This window comes from Psittacula echo, assembly GCF_963264785.1.
Source record: "Psittacula echo genome assembly, chromosome: 16".
Classification (NCBI taxonomy): Eukaryota; Metazoa; Chordata; class Aves; order Psittaciformes; family Psittacidae; genus Psittacula; species Psittacula echo.
The window spans coordinates 562,151-582,125 of NC_137752.1; the positions used below are offsets into that span (position 1 = coordinate 562,151).

General features: G+C 50.2%; 1 protein-coding gene across 4 annotated transcripts in view; it reads right to left on the reverse strand.

Annotated features, from left to right (window-relative positions):
- VAV2 (vav guanine nucleotide exchange factor 2) overlaps positions 1-19,975 on the reverse strand; it is a gene marked incomplete at its 5' end in the record, with an annotated part of 104,012 nt that overhangs the window by 68,549 nt on the left and 15,488 nt on the right. For all 4 annotated transcript variants that reach the window (XM_080630621.1, XM_080630619.1, XM_080630622.1 and 1 more), the window contains one exon: positions 9,240-9,356. In XM_080630621.1, coding sequence (XP_080486747.1) covers positions 9,240-9,356 — 117 coding nt within the window. The remainder of the gene's footprint in view (positions 1-9,239; positions 9,357-19,975) is intronic.

Below are 19,975 nucleotides of genomic sequence, written 5' to 3' on the forward strand. Positions count from 1 at the left end.
CCTGGTGGGCTCTATGAGCTGTCCCCCACACTGGTGTGCCCACATGCAGAGCCCTCGCAGGCAGCTTCGCTTGTTACTTCCAGGAGCCAGAACTTTCATTGCTAAAGCAGCCCTGCAGAGAAGGACTTGGGGGTGTTGGTCGATGAGAAAATGAACAGGAGCTGGCTGCAGTGTGCGCTCGCAGCCCAGAAAGCCAACTGTATCCTGGACTGCATCAAAAGGAGCGTGACCAGCAGGTCGAAGGAGGTGATCCTGCCCCTCTACTCTGCTCTCGTGAGACCTCACTTGGAGCATTGTGTGCAGTTCTGGTGTCCTCAACATCAAAAGGACATGGAACTGTTGGAACAAGTCCAGAGGAGGCCACAAGGATGATCAAGGGACTGGAGCACCTCCCCTATGAAGACAGGCTGAGAAAGTTGGAGCTGTTCAGCCTGGAGAAGAGAAGCTGCGTGGAGACCTCATAGCAGCCTTCCAGTATCTGAAGGGGGCCTACAAGGATGCTGGGGAGGGACTATTCATCAGGGACTGTAGTGACAGGACAAGGGGTAAGGGGTTCAAACTGAAACAGGGGAAGTTTAGATTGGATATAAGGAAGAAATTCTTTACTGAGAGGGTGGTGAGGCACTGGAATGGGTTGCCCAGGGAGGCTGTGAGTGCTCCATCCTTGGCGGTGTTCAAGGCCAGGCTGGATGAGGCCTTGGGTGACATGGTTTAGTGTGGGGTGTCCCTGCCCATGGCAGGGGGGTTGGAACTGGATGATCTTAAGGTCATTTCCAACCCTAACTATTCTATGATTCTATCATTCTAAAGTAAAATTGATGTGCAAAAGTAGCTCCTTCAAGGGCAGGCTGGGAGCAGGATGGGTGTGCGGGTTCAAGACAGACTGAAGCTGTACAATGGTTATTCATATCTGCTGGAAGTGGGACTCAGCCACTGCAATCCACATCTGCAATGAGCTGTGATCTCAGCTCTGATCCCGGAGCACAGAGGTCCTTTGGATGAATGGCTGCACACAGGGACTGAAGCACTATTGCAGCACTGAAGACATCCCATTTTTTTAATAATCTTCCCAGTCCTCTGGCTCTGAAATCCAAGTTTCTGTTTCCCACCAGGAAGCTGTTGCACCCCATGGGGCTCAGGCACATCGCTGGGAAGCAGAGAGTGATGCTCCAGACTTGCTGCTCACCCAGCTCTCCAGGCACTTCTTGTAAATCACAGCACAACCTCCAGTTGCTTTGTCATTTGCACGTGCCCAGAGGAGAGCAGGGTCCCACAGAAACACCCTCGCTATCATCCCCAAAATCCTCCTGGGATCCCCAGCTCTGATTTATCTCGGTGCACACTCGTAGCACCAACACAGAAGGTCTGTGCATGGGGAAGAATCTTTCCATTTGCCCTCAAGTATTGACCACCAAAGCTAAAGTCACAGGCTGTGAAATCCCCACTATCTGTTAGCCAGGGAGAAGCCTCCACCGCAGCCCACCCTCCTCTCCCACACAAGCCTGACTCATGGCTAGGAACGACAGCAAGCACATTGGCTCAAAAGTTCCTAACATCACAAACAAGAGGCTGGGAATAGGAAACCCTGACAAATGCCGCAGAGTTCAGCATGTCCACATCATTAGCTTTACCCAGGATGCATTAAGGCTGCTTTCTTGCTACCATGATTATGCTTTAATATGCAATTAGTGGGAAGAGAGCGATGTCGAGGAGGAGAATGTCTCACTTACACACACACCATTAAGGCTGAGAGTGCAAATGAACCAAACAAACCAGCCGCAGCATCACCCCTGAGGCTTGTGACCTGCAGCAGCAAAGCACGGAGGGCAAGTGCTGCTGTTCCACCGCTGCACAGCCCCAGCCACCCCATCTCCCACCCCGGCCACGACTGGGACCAGGAAAGGAGCAAGAGCTGGAAGAAAGGAATAGAAATGCTGGGTCTGGAAGCCCTTCAAGCATGACCCTGAGCACTGGGGCAGGCGGAGCTCAACTGTGCCAGCACCTTCAGACCAACAGTTTCACTTTTGCCTCTTCTGCTAACCCGTGGTTACACCCCTGTGCTAATCTGTTTCAAGAAATGTTAATTATCACTTGTAACCAAAGCGTTTGGCCTTGGGATGGTCTCATCAGCAGATGCTGCAGTTCCAAGGGGCTGAGAAATCTGAAGGTTTTAACAAAGAAATAGAAGAGTTCGTCACAAAATAAGAGATCCCTTTAATTCCAAGACTCCCTTAAGCAATCCTACCTGGGAGGTTCTTCCTTCCCTTTCCAAAGCACATGCACCTTGAATGGTTAAGCTCACATGATGGCAGATGCACTAACTGGGCACCACAACATGCAAAGACTGACTCTGCCTGCGACACCTTCCAGTCATGAGGATGCTCGGTGCATCACCAAGCCTCAAATGCTCAACACCACAGCAAAGGAAACCACGCTTTTTCCAAACATAGCCAAAACCTGCTGGGTCACCCCGAGCAGCCTGGCTGGCTTCTGCCCCCTCCCCTTTCTGAAGACACAGACCAGCAAGTGGTTTAGCTTTCCAAAGGAAAAAAGAATCCTTTTCTCCCAGATCTTGTCTAAAATTACTGGAAAAAGAGCTCAGACAAATCAGGAAGGTACAGAAAGATCAATTTCACACACATTAAGGGCACCATTTATCCCGTCCTGATCAATACCTCGGATTCCTCACCCATTACAACACTACCATTGCTGTTTAAGGCTCAACTGCAGAATTCTCCTATCCAGACGATGGAAGTTATGAAAGATCCTGCCCATACTTGTTTGATCTGAAACACAAAACCCTTTAATGTGGCCCCTTGGAAAAATACTGGGGAAAGCAGCCAAGGAGGAAACAAAATGCCAGGCTTCCCAGAAGGAACAGCTCCACCGAGAAGCTGCTCAGCTGTAAACAGACCAGAGAGAAGTAGGAAGAGAGGAAGGGAAAAAGCAGGGAGAATTTGCCACAGCACAGCTAAAACTGGTGCTGCAGTGAATACCAGAGAGCCACCAGCGCCGGTGCCTGGCTCCTGCTCCAGCCCAAGAGCCACTTGCTGAGACACGGCCTTCCCATCAGCTCTGCTGGACACCAAGTCCCAGCCTCACAGTCCCACGTGCATGTGCCAAGGACCCCGCAGCACCTCCCTCCCTGCTCTGCACCAGCACAGCTCCCAGCACAGCATCACTCATGCAGGTCCTCACCAGCCCGGGACGCAGAGCCCTCAGAGAGGCACCGAGCCCAGGGCAGGACTCCCTGGAGGAGCCCCTGGCAAAGCCCCGAGGGGAACCACAGGAGTGGGTCTGGTGCCAGTGGGCACTTCCCGGCAGAGAACCCAGCCCTGGTAAGCGGAGACCTCGGTCACCCGTGGGTGTCTGCTTTCAGCCATGCAGGTCCTCACCAGCCCCAGCACAAGCAGAAGAAGCCTCTGCTCCCACAGTGTGGTGGGAGCCCAATGGGACCCCTTCACTGCGGCAGGAGCTGACACCAGGGCCACAGCTCCCAGCCACCCACCAACGCTCAAGAACCCGGCTGCTCCTCAGAGGGTTTTGCTTTAGGATGCACTGAAAGCCCAGCTGCAATCAGCAGCAGCTTGTTGCCTATGCATGGTTTAAGGCTGTGGTGTTGTTACCAGCCCCTTGAAGACCACAAAAAACATTAGCGTGCCCCTGTTGACATTAACCGTGACACGCAGCTGGGGAGACTCACAGCCCACCAGATCCTTTCAGGGCAATATTCATATCGCAGCAGGGAGAAATTTGCAGGACATGGAGCCTAAACCACACATTACTAGAGGTGTGGTAGCACCTACCACATCCTCATGGCAAACAGCACCCTGGTAACAGTCCCACGCAGCAGAAAACTCTGTCTGGTCCTCGCCTCACTTGCCACAGAGCTCTAACGCGTGTGCCTTGTGTTTTGAGGAAGTTCAGAGTCAGGGTTTCCTGTAGATCCTTTTAGCATCCCGACTGAAAGCATCTGCTGGGCATGCTGCAGTGGCCAACACTGCACAAACCCCAGTTGATGAGCTTATGGTGCCAGGAGCAGGAGGATGGGAGCAGGGTCCCTGCATCACCCCATGCCCGACAGCATCACCCAAGGTGAACCTGCACCACTGGTGTGTCACAGGCAGTGCAGAGCTCAGAACACATGGAGTGTGAGACAAGCAGCCCCCAAACCCAAATAATCCCTCAAGAAGGCAAGGCAGAGGGATAAACCCAACCCATGTTGTTCCCATCTGCTTTTGCCATTTGAAGCGTCCATCCCAGCATCCAAGTCTCCAGTAAAATTCCAGCAAATCCATTTAAAACATAGGTGGACAAACACTGGCTGGCCTAATGCCAGCCAAGCAAACAGCAGCCAGCACGGAAGGACCAAACACCACCCACAGCTCCTGCGGGCAACTGGGGAGTTAATCATCAACTGGCAGGGTGATGTCCCTGCACAGGCACCTATGGGCTGCTCCCTCAGGCAGGGACCACAGCACCCAGGGCTCAGAGCAAAATCCTGTGGGCAGCAGCAAAGTTGAACATGCACCTTCAGCTTCTTGGAAAGCAACCACAGAATCAGACTGATTCAGGTTGATGGGACCTTAAAGCTCATCCAGCTCCAACCCTTGCCACAGGCAGGGACACCTTCCACTGGAGCAGCTTGCTCCAAGCCCCTGTGTCCAACCTGGCCTTGAACACTGCCAGGGATGGGGCAGCCACAGCTTCCCAGGGCAGGCGGTGAGCATGTCCCTGGTCTCTCCACAGTCACACACCCAGGATCCTCTCTGCAGTTACTGCACTGCTCTCTAGGGAGTTAAAAGGAAGAATAAAACAAAACACACCCTTATGGAGAATTCTCCTCCCCTCCCTCAGCACATGCGTGGTGCAGCTACTAGCAGTTAGAAACACCTTCCTCTGCGATAGCATCCCCTTGACACGCATCCAACCACCACATAGCAGCATCACTGGCACAGAGGGACACAACCAGGGGGGTCCGTCCGACTGCCTGGTCCCCTGGGATCTGTGAACAAAAGCAGGAGGCAAAGGCAGAGCCACAGCCCCATCCCAGCACCGCAGAGCTGTGTAGCACTGCCCAGCACAGCTCTCCCCTCCAGACCCATCACTTCATGCGCTCAGGAGAACCTCTGCTTTTAGCTTGTTCTTGGCTACAAGACATCAGGAAAAACCCCAAAAAGTCAGGAATAGGAGGAGGAGGGCTGGCCCCAGCACCAGCAGGGCACCACGGGAGGGCAGGCACTGGGCTTGCTTTGGTGCAGCACCAAAAGGCAGCTGATCTGAAAGCCTTGCAATTTTCAGCTACCTGCACTATTCCATGTAAATCTCCCCGTTTCTCCCTTCATATGCCCAAACTCTGTTAATAAAGCACCCTTTAAAACACTGCTGCAAGGATGTTGACTTGTACATGAGGTCAGAGATGAGGGAGGAAGGGGAATTCTCAGCAGAGAAACAGAAACACAAACCACCACCTCTCAGTTATTAATCCCTTGAATAATTCTGACAACGCTCCCCACCCTCCTGCCTCAAACTGAGCAGAAACCAATCTTCTGGCTCCCTGGCAAGTGGGTGCTGTGTGTGTGGTGGGAGGGGGTCAGGGGATGATGCAGCTGAGTCCCTTCATGCTCCCCCAACACCCTCCCACCCCCAGGTGGACAGGGATGCTGTTACACCAAAGACCATTCTGAAGACACAAATGCTTTACAGAGCGGACTCACCACTCCAGCTCCAATGGTACCAGCACATCCCCATCCTTTCCCACCACCACAGCAGCTCTTGCTGCAACCACAGCATCACTTGGTATCATGGGTCAGGGTAGGAAAGGCCCCAACCTCACAAAAAAGCTTTTCCAAATAGCACAGGAACTTCAAAAGAAGTTCAGGACAATGAAACCCATGTCAGGAGCACAGGGAGGAGCAGGAGCTGACACGCACGCAGGGAGCAGTGGAGCTGATGCAGGGCTCCATCGCTTCATGAATATTTGAACTATATTTCTCAAAAAAGTACATTACTGAAAGTTATTGAAAATGAGTAATGCCTCTAATGAACCCTGCTACCACCACGCTGACTAACAGTGATAAAGAGTTTCATCCATATTTATGTACATTTTATCTCATTATGGTTGGTGCCAAGAAATTAGCAAGTCCAACAGGAGTTACATTTTACACCACAGTGGCTATTAAATGTGCATGAAGTAAAACAGCGCACGGGGCACGAGCACCAACTTCTTTTGAGACAGGGTGAGCCAGCAAACCTGAGCCCAGCACCCCAGTGCTCCCTCTGCCAGACCAGAGCCTAATGAGGGATAAGGTGATGTCAACAGGGGTTCTCTTCTGTGCAGCATGGACACTGCGTTGCTTCAGCATCCTGCAGTGAGACACCGCCACAGAGGAACACTCGCGCAGATGCCAGCAGTGATTACAGGCAGTGCCTTTTGAGCCACTTTAAAAGGAGAAGATAGAAAAAAAATCACAATTAAGAGCCAACTTGCACTAATCAATATAACAATACAGTCTTTCGAGGTGCCAAAGGGGCACAACCAGAGATAGGGGTGGTCAGCATCTCAGGTCACTTTTGGAAGCCTCTGTCATGAAACACAGCATGTCTCTGGTCACAGTGGGACTGCTGAACAACGGGACATTGGGGAGAAAAGTGGCTGTGAGCAATCTGAAGTGGCCTCTCGGCTCCATCACAGGACTGGGAAACACGGCACCAGGATTTACAAGAAACATGACGCATCTATCTGGGAGAAGCCTGCACTTGCCAATTACCCGGCATCCCACAAAGGCAGAGATGGAGCTTTTCAGCTCCACAGGGATTTTGGCTGGAGAAGCCCAGATGGCTTGTGATCCCCCTTCACCAGCTGTGATCCTGGTGACAGAAAGTAAGAAGTCACTTCCCAAGCTTAAAACTCAAGGAATTGGCAAAACCAGGGACAAAATCCTCATGTTCCTGGACTTGAGCAGCCCCCGGCCACACTTGCTCTTCCAGAGGAGGCTCCATAGGTCCCACAGCAGCTCCTCCTTGCTGAAGTGCTGGCTCAGAAGCCAAAGGGAGCTGTGGAAAAACCTCTCAGAACAGCAGCCGGCCATGGCGAGACTCAGATCTGATTTTTCTTCCTCTTTTAAAGCACCAACATTTTTCTTACACTAAGAAACCCTGAAGGACCCTGCAGACTCCAGAGCACAAGCCCTGTACATACAGGTTGGCGCCGCAGAATCATAAGCCCCTGCCTTTCTGCTGGGTAATTACACTGCAGCAAACCCAAACGCTACTACAGCGGTCGCTGCCTCACTGGCTTTCTGGTTTGGAGAAGAAAAGTAACCGTTTCAGTGGCATCCAGAAAGGAAACACCCAATACAACCCCACCAAGGTTTCTATGTAATTAAATGGTCAACTGTTACTATGCTGTGTTTAAAAAAGTACCCTACACAGCCTAAGCGCCTTGTAACCAAAAAGCCCTGTTGATCCAAGGGATGAATGGCTCCAGGAAGAAGTTTTTGTGTGTGAAGTCAGTGCTTGTCCGGTGGGAATGTGGATTAGAGACTCCTTTTGCTCCCACTGTGACTCAAAAATGAAAGGCGCTTTGGTCGACAGCAGATTTTTCCCTGTTTATTTGCTTTGCCACTGTTGAACACAGATCTGAGGACAATGTGGGAATGAAAGGTGGCAAAGACAATGGGGATGTTTTGACAGGCTTCCAGAGGGATTTAGGGTGGTGCAGCCTTGAACAGCTGATACCTCCAGTGAACTGATAAAAAGCTGCACTGGGAAAAGATCAGCAAGGATTTTGTGTACAGAATCTGCGCCTCCCACAGCTTAGAAGGTTGGTTGAGGATGACAATGCACATGAAAATAAGCAAGATCCAGGCAATAAAGTACATCTGGATTTCTTGGAAGTTTATGACAAGTTTCTTTCCAAAGTCTCCTAAAAACCTAAACTGCCACAAGGAAAGAGGGAATGGCAAATCTTCTCCCCTCCCCAAGCCACAAACCTGAACGCTCCCCCAGAAAGTAACCATAAGGAGAGAATAGCTGTTCCATACCCAGACCAAAAGGAAACCAAACTGTGTTCAGCTGACACGTTCCAGCAGTGTTTAACTCTATTAACAGGCATCTTAGGCAATTTGAAACAGCACAAAGCAAGAAACAATGTGACAATAAAGCAGCATTTTAATTAGCAGCAGTTCTTTCCCCAGCCCAAAAGGTTCCTTCTGTGCATTCATATTCCCTGAACAACAAAAGCCGCCTTGTATTTCATAAATCACAAAAACTCATAAAACAAGCCCCTGCAATCGCACATTCCAGATAATGGTCCAGAAATAAATTAGGCAATAAATATCAAACAATATATCCCCATCAGCAGTGCAATTCTACTCTCTGGATAATCAGAAGAGAAGATGCCTTCCAGCAGTTTATGCCTGGTAGCTGGAATAAGGTAAAACAATAGAGAGCTTTAATAAATCTTTTAACACTTTTTCCGTTGAAGAATATAGCGACTGCCCTGTGTAATAGCTTCCCTGAGTGCAGTACCCATCAGAGGAACAGCACAGCTCCAATGCTGTTGGTGTCAAAAGCCGGGGTATGGACAAGCAGCCACTTGTCAAAATCAGGACAGATTTTCCTTCCTCTCAGCTGGGTCTGGCTCAGCTCTTGGTCCTAACCAGCCCTTACAGCAAACACAAACCCTGCTCTCTCCTCTCACATCCAGGTTACACACGGCACAGACGTGGTCCAACCCCAGGCTGGGATGATGCTTAACACTGGTTTGACAGCAGCGTCCCCGTGGGGAGCTCGCAGGCAAGGAGGTGGTGTTGTTCTGCCCCAGTCACCCAGCGAGGCAGCCGGAGCTGGGGAGAGGACCTGGTGTTCCAACCCCGGAGCAGCAGCAGCCCCCAGGGCTACCACCTCCTCCAACAGCTCTTATGAACACACAGACAAACAGATATTCTGATTCCCTCAAAAAAAGACATTTCTTCATATACTTCAGAGGTTTTTAGATTGCTTTGCAATCTACAGCAGAAAGCTGGAGGGCTTCATCTCCCTTTGCTAAACCAGCAGCACCATCCTCTACATAAGCAAATATCCCAAGCACAGGGAAACAGGTGCCCAGTGAATGGGTTAAGGGCACAGAAGCTGCTCAGAAACCCACAAAACATTCATATATTCACCCAAAGCCTGCAGCATAAGCCCAGAGAACCCCCGGTGCCAGAACCATTACCCCCAGGAGTCACCCTTACCTTTCCAAAATCCCGTACGTCAAAGAGGTCGAAGGGATCAAACAGATCACTGTTTCTTAACCCAAATTTGTCATGACACACTTTGAGGAAGGTTCGGATGTTCTTCAAACAGAGAAACTGCAGGAAACAAAAGAAGAGAGGGGGAGAGGTGAGCAAGGCAGGCACACGTCTTAACTGAGATTTACTGTGCTAAATTCACACATGAGACAAGTTATCAGGGACTTAGAAACCCACACTGAAGAGCCCCGCACTCGCTCATTTGTTGTCACTGGAGATGCCAGGCTCGCGGTGCCTGAGAGCACTTCTGTGTCCTCAGCTGGGCACCAAACAAACCTCCTCTTGGAAAACAAGCCTCACAGAAGGTAACACTGCAGAAGGGCTGGAAAACTCAAGCCAGGAGTTTCCCTTTCAAAGTCAGCTTGATGTTGTACAGAAACCCATTGTTGAACTTCTAACCATTTCCAGCATGATCCCATTTGCTTCCCTACAGAAGGGACACATTACATCTCCTGCCCCAGCTCAGATCTCATTCCCAAGACCAGGGCAATCCCCAGGACTGTTTCCACAATGCTTTGCTCATCTCCAGTCTTCACCCATTTGAAAAGGCAGAAATCTCCCCCTCAGGGACCACCCTCAGTTGTTCTGCTGGGTCAATGGGCAGAGCAACATCATGTTTCTCTGTCAAGAAAATCCTGTCTTTGACTAATGCAATAATTGGTCATTTGTTTGCAAGGGTTTTGAAGTCTGGGCACTGCAGACGGTCTCGCTCCAGCAGTGACGCCTGCACAGGGGCTGAGAGGAGAATAAAAACCTGCTTAATTTCTGCAGCTGCATCACCTTCATCAGGATGGACTGACTGCTGAGCAAGCCAATTTAATGCACTTCTTTCCACATCCTCGTGCTATTCCACAAAACCCCTTCAATTTACTGCTGTGCTTTTAAATGACTCCTTTTTTTCAGCAAATTCCTCCCAAATACATAATAAATATGTTATAGTTGTGAGTAAATCAACCCAAGCAAGGGGTGAATTCATCCTCTCGTGATGAACAGGCACAAGACTCAAGGTGCCATTGGGTGGGTTTGATCCATGCGGTTTTACGGACCACATAGTTGTCTGCTCCCCAAGTTGTCATCAAACCAGCACCACGCAAAAAACACAGCTTGCAAACGTCAAATAACTCAACCAGACTTAATTATTATTAACTTAATAATGTAAAATAGCTTAATTTTCTTTTAATTAAGAGAATCAAAGCAGAGTCTTTGGGGCCACCATATCTCCACAGACATGACAGCGATGCAGCTCATCCTTATCGTTGTGTTTGGGATTATATGTGTAGTTTGTGGCGATGGATTAGCAAAACCACCTCATTAACAACAGGCTCATCCACCTACACAAAGAAAGAATCTTTCACTCTTCTCACCCATGCCAGCCCCCTCTACACAGTGCCATGGAGTGACAGCACAGGAGGGCTTGCACAGGATGTTCCCATCACAACAAGAGCCTTCTCCTTAGACAAGCAAGTGCCAGAAACAGAAACTGAAACCAGTTCTGGTTTTCTAGGGCCTTCCTCCACCTCACATAAGCACTGCAGGAAACATCATCTGTCGAGACCGAGTGGTTATTTTGGAATCGCTTTACAGCCTTGCATCAATATGGGTTATTTCATAGCTTTATCTTTTGGTCTCTGCAAGAATTCACATCCTGGGCTTGCAGCAGAGGCGTTTGCTGTGGCGCTGCAGCCTCATTGATTCCCATTTCTAGCACATGTTTATTTTAAACCCTTTTAAGCCTCTAGTTTCGAAAGTTAATGACACAGGTTACAGCTACAATTACACACAGCAAGATGCTGCACCCTTCGCAGCGCTGCCCAGTCTCTGCAGCATTCCCTGTCCACCTCCCACTCATCCCATGAGGGCTGACAGGCTCAGAAGGATGGACGTTCACAGCGGTCACATTCAACCAAGAGAAAGGCACCCACTGGTGTGCAAGCTTGAACCCTCCGCACTGTGCATTTGTGGATCAAATGCTGCACAGCTCAGAGCTCACCCTGCCTCTGTCCTGAATGATGGCAGAGATCCCACATCCAAGCAAGCAAACACCTTGTTTGCAACGGGAGCCCCAGCTCCACCATGGCCAAGCGCAGGCAGGGGACAAGCACCAATGCAGAAGCCACTGATCTATTTACAGAGTTGCTGAAAAGGCCTAATGTAAACCACAATAAACCAAGGCAGCAGCACCATGGTCCTGTTCCATCAGCAAGGAGCTGGCAGCAGAGCCAGGCCACCACATTGCTCACAAGAAAAGCCACCACATGATGAGAGCCACAGGTTGGGTTTTAGCTCCACTTCTCACGCACAAGAAGTCAGGGTGGGTACGGTCCACATGTGTGTGTCTCTGGCACAATTTGTTCCTGGGCTATTTCTTTCTTTCCAATCTGCAAATACCTGCACATGCTTTTGCTCACAGGTGTTTCGAGGTTGGTTTGCTGGGGATGGAAGGTCATGAATTGTTGGCTTAAATGTGATACTCAATGGGCCCGTGTTAAAATTAGCTACAACTGAAAATAAGCTGTACCAAGGCCATTTCATTTACCAGTCAATCACACCTCTGGACAAGCAAACACTCCACAGGAGAAAGGGAGAAAGAGAAATCAATGTTCTCCATGGGCCTCATTCACCACCTGCCAGGCCCAAAATCAATAGTGTCATTTATACGCTCCAAGCGAGACTGGAGTCCTACAATCTCCTTTGGTGCAAGGGCCAGTGGGAGCCCAAGCACTGCACACTCTGAGTTCCACCATCGCCCTCCTCTGCACCCAAAACAACCCCAGTATCAACCAGCCATCACTCCTAGGGACAGACACCACCACCAACCGGGATGCTCAATTCTGAATACAGACCCCAGAAACCACAGCATCTTCCACAGACATCAGCATCCCCCACTGTACCACCAGGCAGGCTCTGAAAGCAGCAATGGCACAAGTCCTTGGCATAGGGAGAGCTCCTCGGGCACTGCAAAGTGCATCCAAGGTGCATTGGAAAGGGGAATCCTAAAGCCAGAGCAAAGAGGCAATGGGGGCAGGGATGGGTACCACAGGCAGCAAGAAACTCATCCACTAAAACCGAACACCTTGAAGCATGCTGATAGATGAGAGGAGCCTGTGGTCAGCTCTGCCCTGAGCCTCTGAGCCTTAGGAGAAGCCAACGCTACAGAGGCAGCGGCCACAGCCCGACTTCTGCCGCTGGCAGAAGGGCCCCAGCACCTGCAGTCAATGAGTTTCAGACCAGCTTTGCTTATTTGTAAACACCGTGTAACGCCATCAGGTGAATGAACCAGCTGGGCAGGCGGAGCCCTGCCCTGCAAAGGGCGCACACCTTCCTGCTCCCGGCAGAGCTGTTCACTCAAGGGAGATGGCAAAGAGGTGGCCAAAAAGCTGGTAAATGCAGCAGCATTTGCTCAGCAACCAAACTGCCCGAGGTGGGATCTGGAGGATGCTCATGTGAGCATCGGAGCAGTCCCTGATCCCTGCAATTGGGATGGCACAAGGGAGAGAGGTGCGAGGTTTGGGAGTCTCCAAGAGACATTTAATAATGTGAGAAAATGTGGGAAAAAGAAAGAAATCATCAAAACACAGAACCCCAGACTGGTTTGGGCTGAAAGGACCTTAAAGCTCATCCAGTTCCAACCCCTGCCACAGGCAGGGACACCTTCCACTAGAGCAGCTTGCTCCAAGCCCCTGTGTCCAACCTGGCCTTGAACACTGCCAGGGATGGGGGAGCCACAGCTTCTCTGGGCAGCCTGAGAATGGGCCAGGCAGAGGATTCTGGATCAGCCAGCAGCTCGCAGCTTTTCAGAAAGGGCTTTCTGGGGAGGCAGCGTTGGCCTGAGCTGAGAGGGACAGCACACAATAGCCCTGGGAGGCACTGAGCCACGTGCTGAACTGTGGCCAAAGCCATGGGCTTGGAACGGGTCCTGCAGCACGTGAGGAATGCCGCAGCGTGCCCACCCTGATAGCCCACTGCCAATGACGAACGGGACTTTCTTTAGCGCTTCCTGACCGTGAAGTCAGATTTCCTCTTATCTCGCTGCCGGTCGGGCCCGAAAGCACCAGGCGCAAAGTTCCAGCCAGGAGCTGTGAACATCTGCTTATCACAGCTTCTGCAGCAGGGAAGGGAGGGTCTCATTGAGAAAACACATCATCTGCAATGGTCAACGGGAAATGGTGCAAACCTCTCAGAAAGCCAAAGGGTGTTTCCCCAAGTCATGTCAAGCTTCCCTGAGCTACTCTGACACTGCAAAGGGGCATCGAAACTCCCTTTGTTTGCCCCAAAGTCAAGAGCAGACAGAAAGTCCAAGAGCATCCAAATACGCAGCAGGAACCACAGGGTTGCAGCCAACATAACTGCATTTAAAACCGTGCAGATCATGGCCTTTATCCAATCTCTCCAATGGCTCTGCCCAATCTCGCTCACCTCCACACCAGGGCGTTACCAGGAGAGTTTTGGGAGCAGTAATAAGAGTCAAAAGCACAAGCGGAGCTTTTACCCCCTCCACCAGCAGCACCACATCTTGCTGTGCCTTTGTTCCTCCTCATGTTTCCCCCCCATTGTCCCTGTGCAGAGGAGCAGCCACAGAAATGATACACATCTCCACAGAAACTCTGCCTTCCCCTTCACATTTGGATTCAAGTCGCAGCTCATCAATTACTTTAGATGGACAGATTAAATCCCAGGGGTTTGGACAGCAGATTTATCTATTGAGAAGCAGAGAGTGAAATTATTTCTCAAACAATTTAGTGCTATTATTGCCCCCCATTTCAAAGACATTCCCACCGCAGAGAGCTCACAGGCTGGGTGAATTCCACTTGGTGAGATGGATTAATGAGCCTGAAATGCTGATGAGCACTGACCTCCCCACAGCTTTTCCATCTCCTCATACCCACCCACAAGCAAGGATTAGCCCTTGAAGAGTACCTGAAGGAGAGCAACCATTTATTTTAGCAAGTGCCCATAGCTCCTCACTGGAAGGACTGAGGCAAAGCAAACCTGCAGCAAGCAAAGGTACATCCCTGCGAGAAGCATCAGCAGAGCTCAGAGGAGCTGCAAAGCTCCCACACAAGCTCACCAGGAGCTTCTACCCTGCTCAACAGAGGCACAACACTGAGTCAGGCAGCATCCTTGATCCCCATCATCACTCTCACAGGGCTCAAGCAGACGCAGAACTCCCAGGTACCTTACATACACTGCTCTTCACTCTCTCAAAGCAAAGAGGTCTCTCAGATAACAATATTAAGCTTATGAACTGCAAGGCGGAATATACATAGAATTATAAACACAATTCAAACCCGAGGGAGTTTGAATTTAACAGGTTACTCTGAAGTAAGAGGGCTCAGCCCCAGAGCAGCTCAAGTCAGAGTGGGCACAAACATTAACCAGAGCTCCTGGACTTCACACAAGACAGGAAGCGTTGAAACAAGGAGAGGACCAGAGGCGAACACCTCCGAGGTGTCAGACACGAGGAGGACGTGGGAAGAGCAAGAGACAGGGCACAGGCTCAAATGATTAAATCCAGTCAGTCACAGACGCAGAAGCAGTTCATTGACACACGGGAGCACATCCTGAAGCTGCACAGGACACAACTGCTCCCTGTGCTTTCTCTGCTCACAGGAGGACCCTGTGCTGGGACAGCAGCAGCATTCCCAGGGCTGCTGTAGTAATGCACAGCCCGAGCCCAGCACTGCAGGAACATGTCCTGTTTTATCTTAGGAAAGCTCTGCTGACCCCCCAGCTTCCCCCGAGGACAGGCAGGCTCGTTTCCTCCATTCCATGCACTCCTTTGGCAAAAGAAGGAGAGAAAAGAAATGACAGCAGAGCCCAGACGCTCACGTCCTCTGAGGCAAACTCCCAACAGCAGTGATGACATTCCCAAAGATTAAAACCCCTGCCGAGCCCTCCTGGGCAGCACAGCATGGGAGGACCATTAAGGCTTGTTAAGGTCCATCTGCCTGCCCATCCAAGGGTCACCCCATGGCGCATGGGGGCTTTAAATGTGGAAGGAAGCTGCAGTTTCCCAAAGCAAATGCGGAGCTGCAGCCCAGGGCAGCACTTCCCTCCTTTATGGAGCCCTCCCATGTCTGCAGGGCTCTGTGAGGCATCAAGGGAAGTGCTCTGATTGCCTTGGAGCGCTTTATCAGAGATTCTCAGATGGGGTCTGAAATTCTCTGCTCCCACACCAAAGGTCTGGGCAGCCCAGAATCCAGCAGGTCCAACAGGTTCAGCGCCGCAGGTCTGAGGTTTGTGTAACCGAAATCCTCACCACTGAGGCTTTAGGAAACCTTCGTCACGTTCCCTGCATCGCACCAGGCTGCTGACCCGGCTTCAGAGATTTATCGCTTAGGATGTCTCAGACAAAGATACCTGCAGAGCTATTCCCAGGAATAACAAAATCGCCTGCCCCTCCAGACACCATAAGCATCAAGACTGACGGAAGCAAACACAAAGCAGCAGTTGTCTCTGCAGGTCCTGGCCTGCTCCAGCACCATGTGGCTGCCAGGGATAGCGGGGCAGGAGCAGAAGCTGTTTGCAGCCTAAGCTATGGGGAAATCCACCAGTTACCACCACGGAGCTTTGGAGGAGTAATCGAGCTGGACCTTCTGAGAGTCATCAGCACCACAGGCAACCACAGCAGAGGGGTTTCTTTGCGAGTTTCCCACAGAGTCAGGGTTCGAGCCTCTGACTCCTGCATCTGATCTGGGCTGCCTCTGCAGTACATGGACCAAATCCAGGCTTGGCTTTGGTAAGCAACAAGGTCTGAGGCTACATAAAGCATGGGAACTGCTCAATCTGCCCACGTTTGGTGCCCTTAATGGACAGTCCCCTTCCACATTCATTAAATCCAGACTTTTCCTCCTCTCCCTGGAAGAGCAGCAGCTCTGGCAGGAGAGCTCGGGTAAGAAAGGGGAGGAGGGAGAAAAAGGAAAGAAAAAAGCCAAGTCTTGGCTTTTACTGTGGATGTGAAGTCCTAAACTCCTGTTTGCTCACCACGGCTCACACTTCACTCATGAAACACAGCCACAGGTGAAAGATGGGATATGTAAAAAAGGAATTATGATTACAGCTGATCAAGAAATGAGACACCTTCCCGCACACTGAGCTCTCAGCAAAGAACACGCAAAACATTTTGGGTGAGCCAAAGCATTAAGACAGGACTTGATGTGAACCATGACAATCAAATTGTAACACAGAATTCAGCTGCTGTTAAAGAAAATGAGTAATTGTGTAACCACATCTAGTGTTACACTGCAATGACCCGCTCACAGGGGCTTTCCAAGCACTCATTGTTTTCCTGCTCCTCAGGCTGGCGCAGGCAATGGGACCATGATGAACATCTGACAGGACAGTGATGAGAACAGCCACGGTGCATCTGCAGGATGGGGGAAAAGCAGCAAGTCAGGAATCAAGCCTTGTCACATCAAGTATTGGGCCAGAGCCGAGGGAGCTCCAGGCCAGCAAGCCCGGGCTAGTTCCAGAAACTCACAGAGCTTATTTCTGCCTCTTTAAAACCAGGCTGCCCTCTATGAACACTGAAGAGAAGCTCTGAGACTTTGGAGGGAACCACGGGGTGGGATCTGCGGGAGGCGCCTGCAATAGCTGAATCCAATATCGCTTGTGCAAAGCTGCCCAAACAGATGACTGAACAACAGCCAAACATGTAAGTTCAGACCCTTTATATCAGTTTTATAGGAGTCCCATATGAGCCCAGCTTTAAACACCCACTGATGTTTCCAGACCATCCCCGAGATGATTGTGCTGCAGGCAGCTGCCGTTCAAGGCACATCCTCATTCCAGGGCATGCACCAGTCTCACTGCAGGCACCATGCGCTTTTCTGTTTTAAAACATCCCAAGAAATCTTACTCCAACAGCTCTGCTATCACATCAATTGCATGTCATCTCCCAGCATCCCAAAGACTTCTCTGGCAAAAGCTTCTATGGATGCTACTGCATTATTCATCCAGCAATTTTTCTACATAGTCATGATTTTGGGTGACCCGCTTCCAATTAGACTCACTTCACTTTCAGAAAGCCTCAGAAATTACAGCTATTGTTGGAAAATGTGCTATTTTCCTCACTTCAGGAAGTGCCAGGTCACCTGCCAGGAAGCAGAATTGCTGAACCAAGGAACCTCCTGACATATTCATCCCACTGCACACAGCAGCACCAAGGGAAAGTATCACTGCAAAGCAAAAACCCAGCTATGGAAAACCTTGTAACTCTGCATTTGCTGTGGCTGTTACCTTTTAAACTGGCCATGGGGGAGATAATGGCTTAGAATAATTGCACAAGCCTCTTGTTCTGAGATTCGCACAGTCGTGTGCCCCAGACACATCTGGGGATGATAGTTCAGCTTCCAGATCAGTGCTGAAGGACCCAAAACTGCAGCTGGTGCTGGCATCAGAAGATGGAGATGGTCTGCTCACGCTGGCTGACACCCACTGACACCATCACACCCTCCCGGGCTGCTGCCCAAGGTGCCATCTACTCACAAAGCTTTGTTGAAAATCAGACCAGTGCCTGACAACGGGTTCAGTGAAAAACGGTTCCAAAATGTCACTGCAGGGGCTGGGGTGGCATTATGAGGAGCAGAGAACAAACACTCCAAAAACTGTGCTTAATGGCACCAGGTAATGATGCTGAAAGATTCCCCCCAGCTTCTTCCTGAAGAGCTAATTAAAACCAGAACACTACTTTTCACATCGCAGATAACCAATGCAGACCTGCATACAAGATCAAGCTGCATTTTGCAACATTAAGCCCACAATGTGCTTTTAACAGGTCTCTGGATGCTCCTCAGCCTCATGCCAGCACGCTGGGGCTCTGTGCAGACACCAGCTCCTCACTGCAGGGATGGGGCGGTCTTGGGGCAGCTCAGAGCCGTTTTCACCTCCAATTGCAGCAGGGTCATGGGATGCTTCTGGGCCATCCCTGCATTGCTCCTCCAGGCACAAGCTCCCACCATGGAGAGAGCAGGCAGGTGGAAAGAGATAGGAAAGACAAACCTGCACCACAAACCCCTTTATGCAGAGGAAAACTCATGGATCACAGGACCTATCAGCCAGCGTATGGAGGCTCCTTGTGCGGGGGACAGAGAACAGACCCTGAGTCGCTCGAGGCTTCTTCCCCTCCTCGGTTTTAAATAATGAATGTTTTGTTGCATTTCAGTGTTGGGAAGAACCAAGGCTGTGAACAGACACTGTGAGCTGGAGAACAGGGAGGGCTTTTGTTTTCTCTCATCATTCAATTGAGGCTCATAAAGATTTCTAGCTCCTTCTGCAGAAAACGAAGCTGGAACACAGGGGCAAAAGCAGGAGTAGGAGTAGCACTGTCTGTAAGGTGAAAGCCTACCATGAGGGAGCATAACACGTGTGCAGCGCACAGGAAACTGCTCAAACAAGAGTTACAAGTGATGGACTCACAACTGTGTGCTCAGAACTTCCCAGGCATCAGAAGCCCCTCATGAGTCCTCAACAGGCTTCAGAGTCGGTCCCAAAATCCCACTTGGTGTTCTCATACCAGCTCTGAGTCCATTTCTGTGTATCAGGAACACAGACACGAACACAGACATGAGCACATATTTTTCTTACTACCTAAAGCACTCGCGCTGCCTCCTGTGATTTGCATTCAGGGTATCGGTTCCTCTCCCTTTCCACACTGCAAGGAAATTAATTAACTGAACAGTAACTGTAAGTATCACAAAGCTTGGGAGGCAAAGACAGGAAACCTGAAGGTTACCCATCTCATTTAATGCATGCGAGAGATAAAAGTCAGAATGAACTTCGATCAGGGGAAGGATGTGGAGGCCATTGGCATTACTGTGATGTTGTTCTGTTAGTTGGGGTTTTTTAATACTAAAGCCTATATTTTATCTTTATGATGTCAATTAAGCATTTTTCTCCATCTGTGATTTTCTCCAACTGTGATTCCACAGTTTATCCCTGTTTACACTTAAGAGAGAAAATCAAACAGGAATTTCTCACAGTAGACAAGAAAAGCCCATCATCTCCAGGAGGTGACTTTGCCTCTCTCTGTCCCTGCAATAACACGGCTCTGGTCAAACACAGGTATTTTCCTTGGACTTGTATCTCCCTTGCAAAAGAACATGGCTATGTATTTACAAGCCAGACAGGAACACTTCCACCAACCCGTGTGTATGAGCAAAGCTTACTCTTCTAATTGGAGTATCTAAAATAAACTCTGTGTAATTGCCTTTGCAGAGCAGGGAGCTTTAGGGAAGGTTGTGCTGCTTTTGCTGTGCTTATCTAATTAATTTGGTACAAGTTGAGCATGGAGATAAGGCCCCAGGGACCTTAGGGCTGGGCTGGACCACTAATGCTGTGTTTCAGCAGGAGGGGTTTGGAGGGGCCGGGAAGCAGCATTCAAGTTCTTCCTGGGCTCAGCTGCTCCCCTCCTCCCAAAGCCGCCCGCTCCACTTTAGTGGGCTGAAAACGATCTGGACATGAAAGGACAACACTCGGAGCTCCTAACGCAGACGATCAATACATGCAAACAGGCAGCAGCCCTAAAAACGCTCACTGACCCACACACTAAAGTTACTTTATTGACATGGTTAAGACAGTGTCAACACGCAGCTAAACACAGGCTCTTCAATTCCCTGTTTTTGGCAACAACCCTGTCCTAAGTGCCAACCAATTGAAGTTAATTTTTACTTACTGATCTT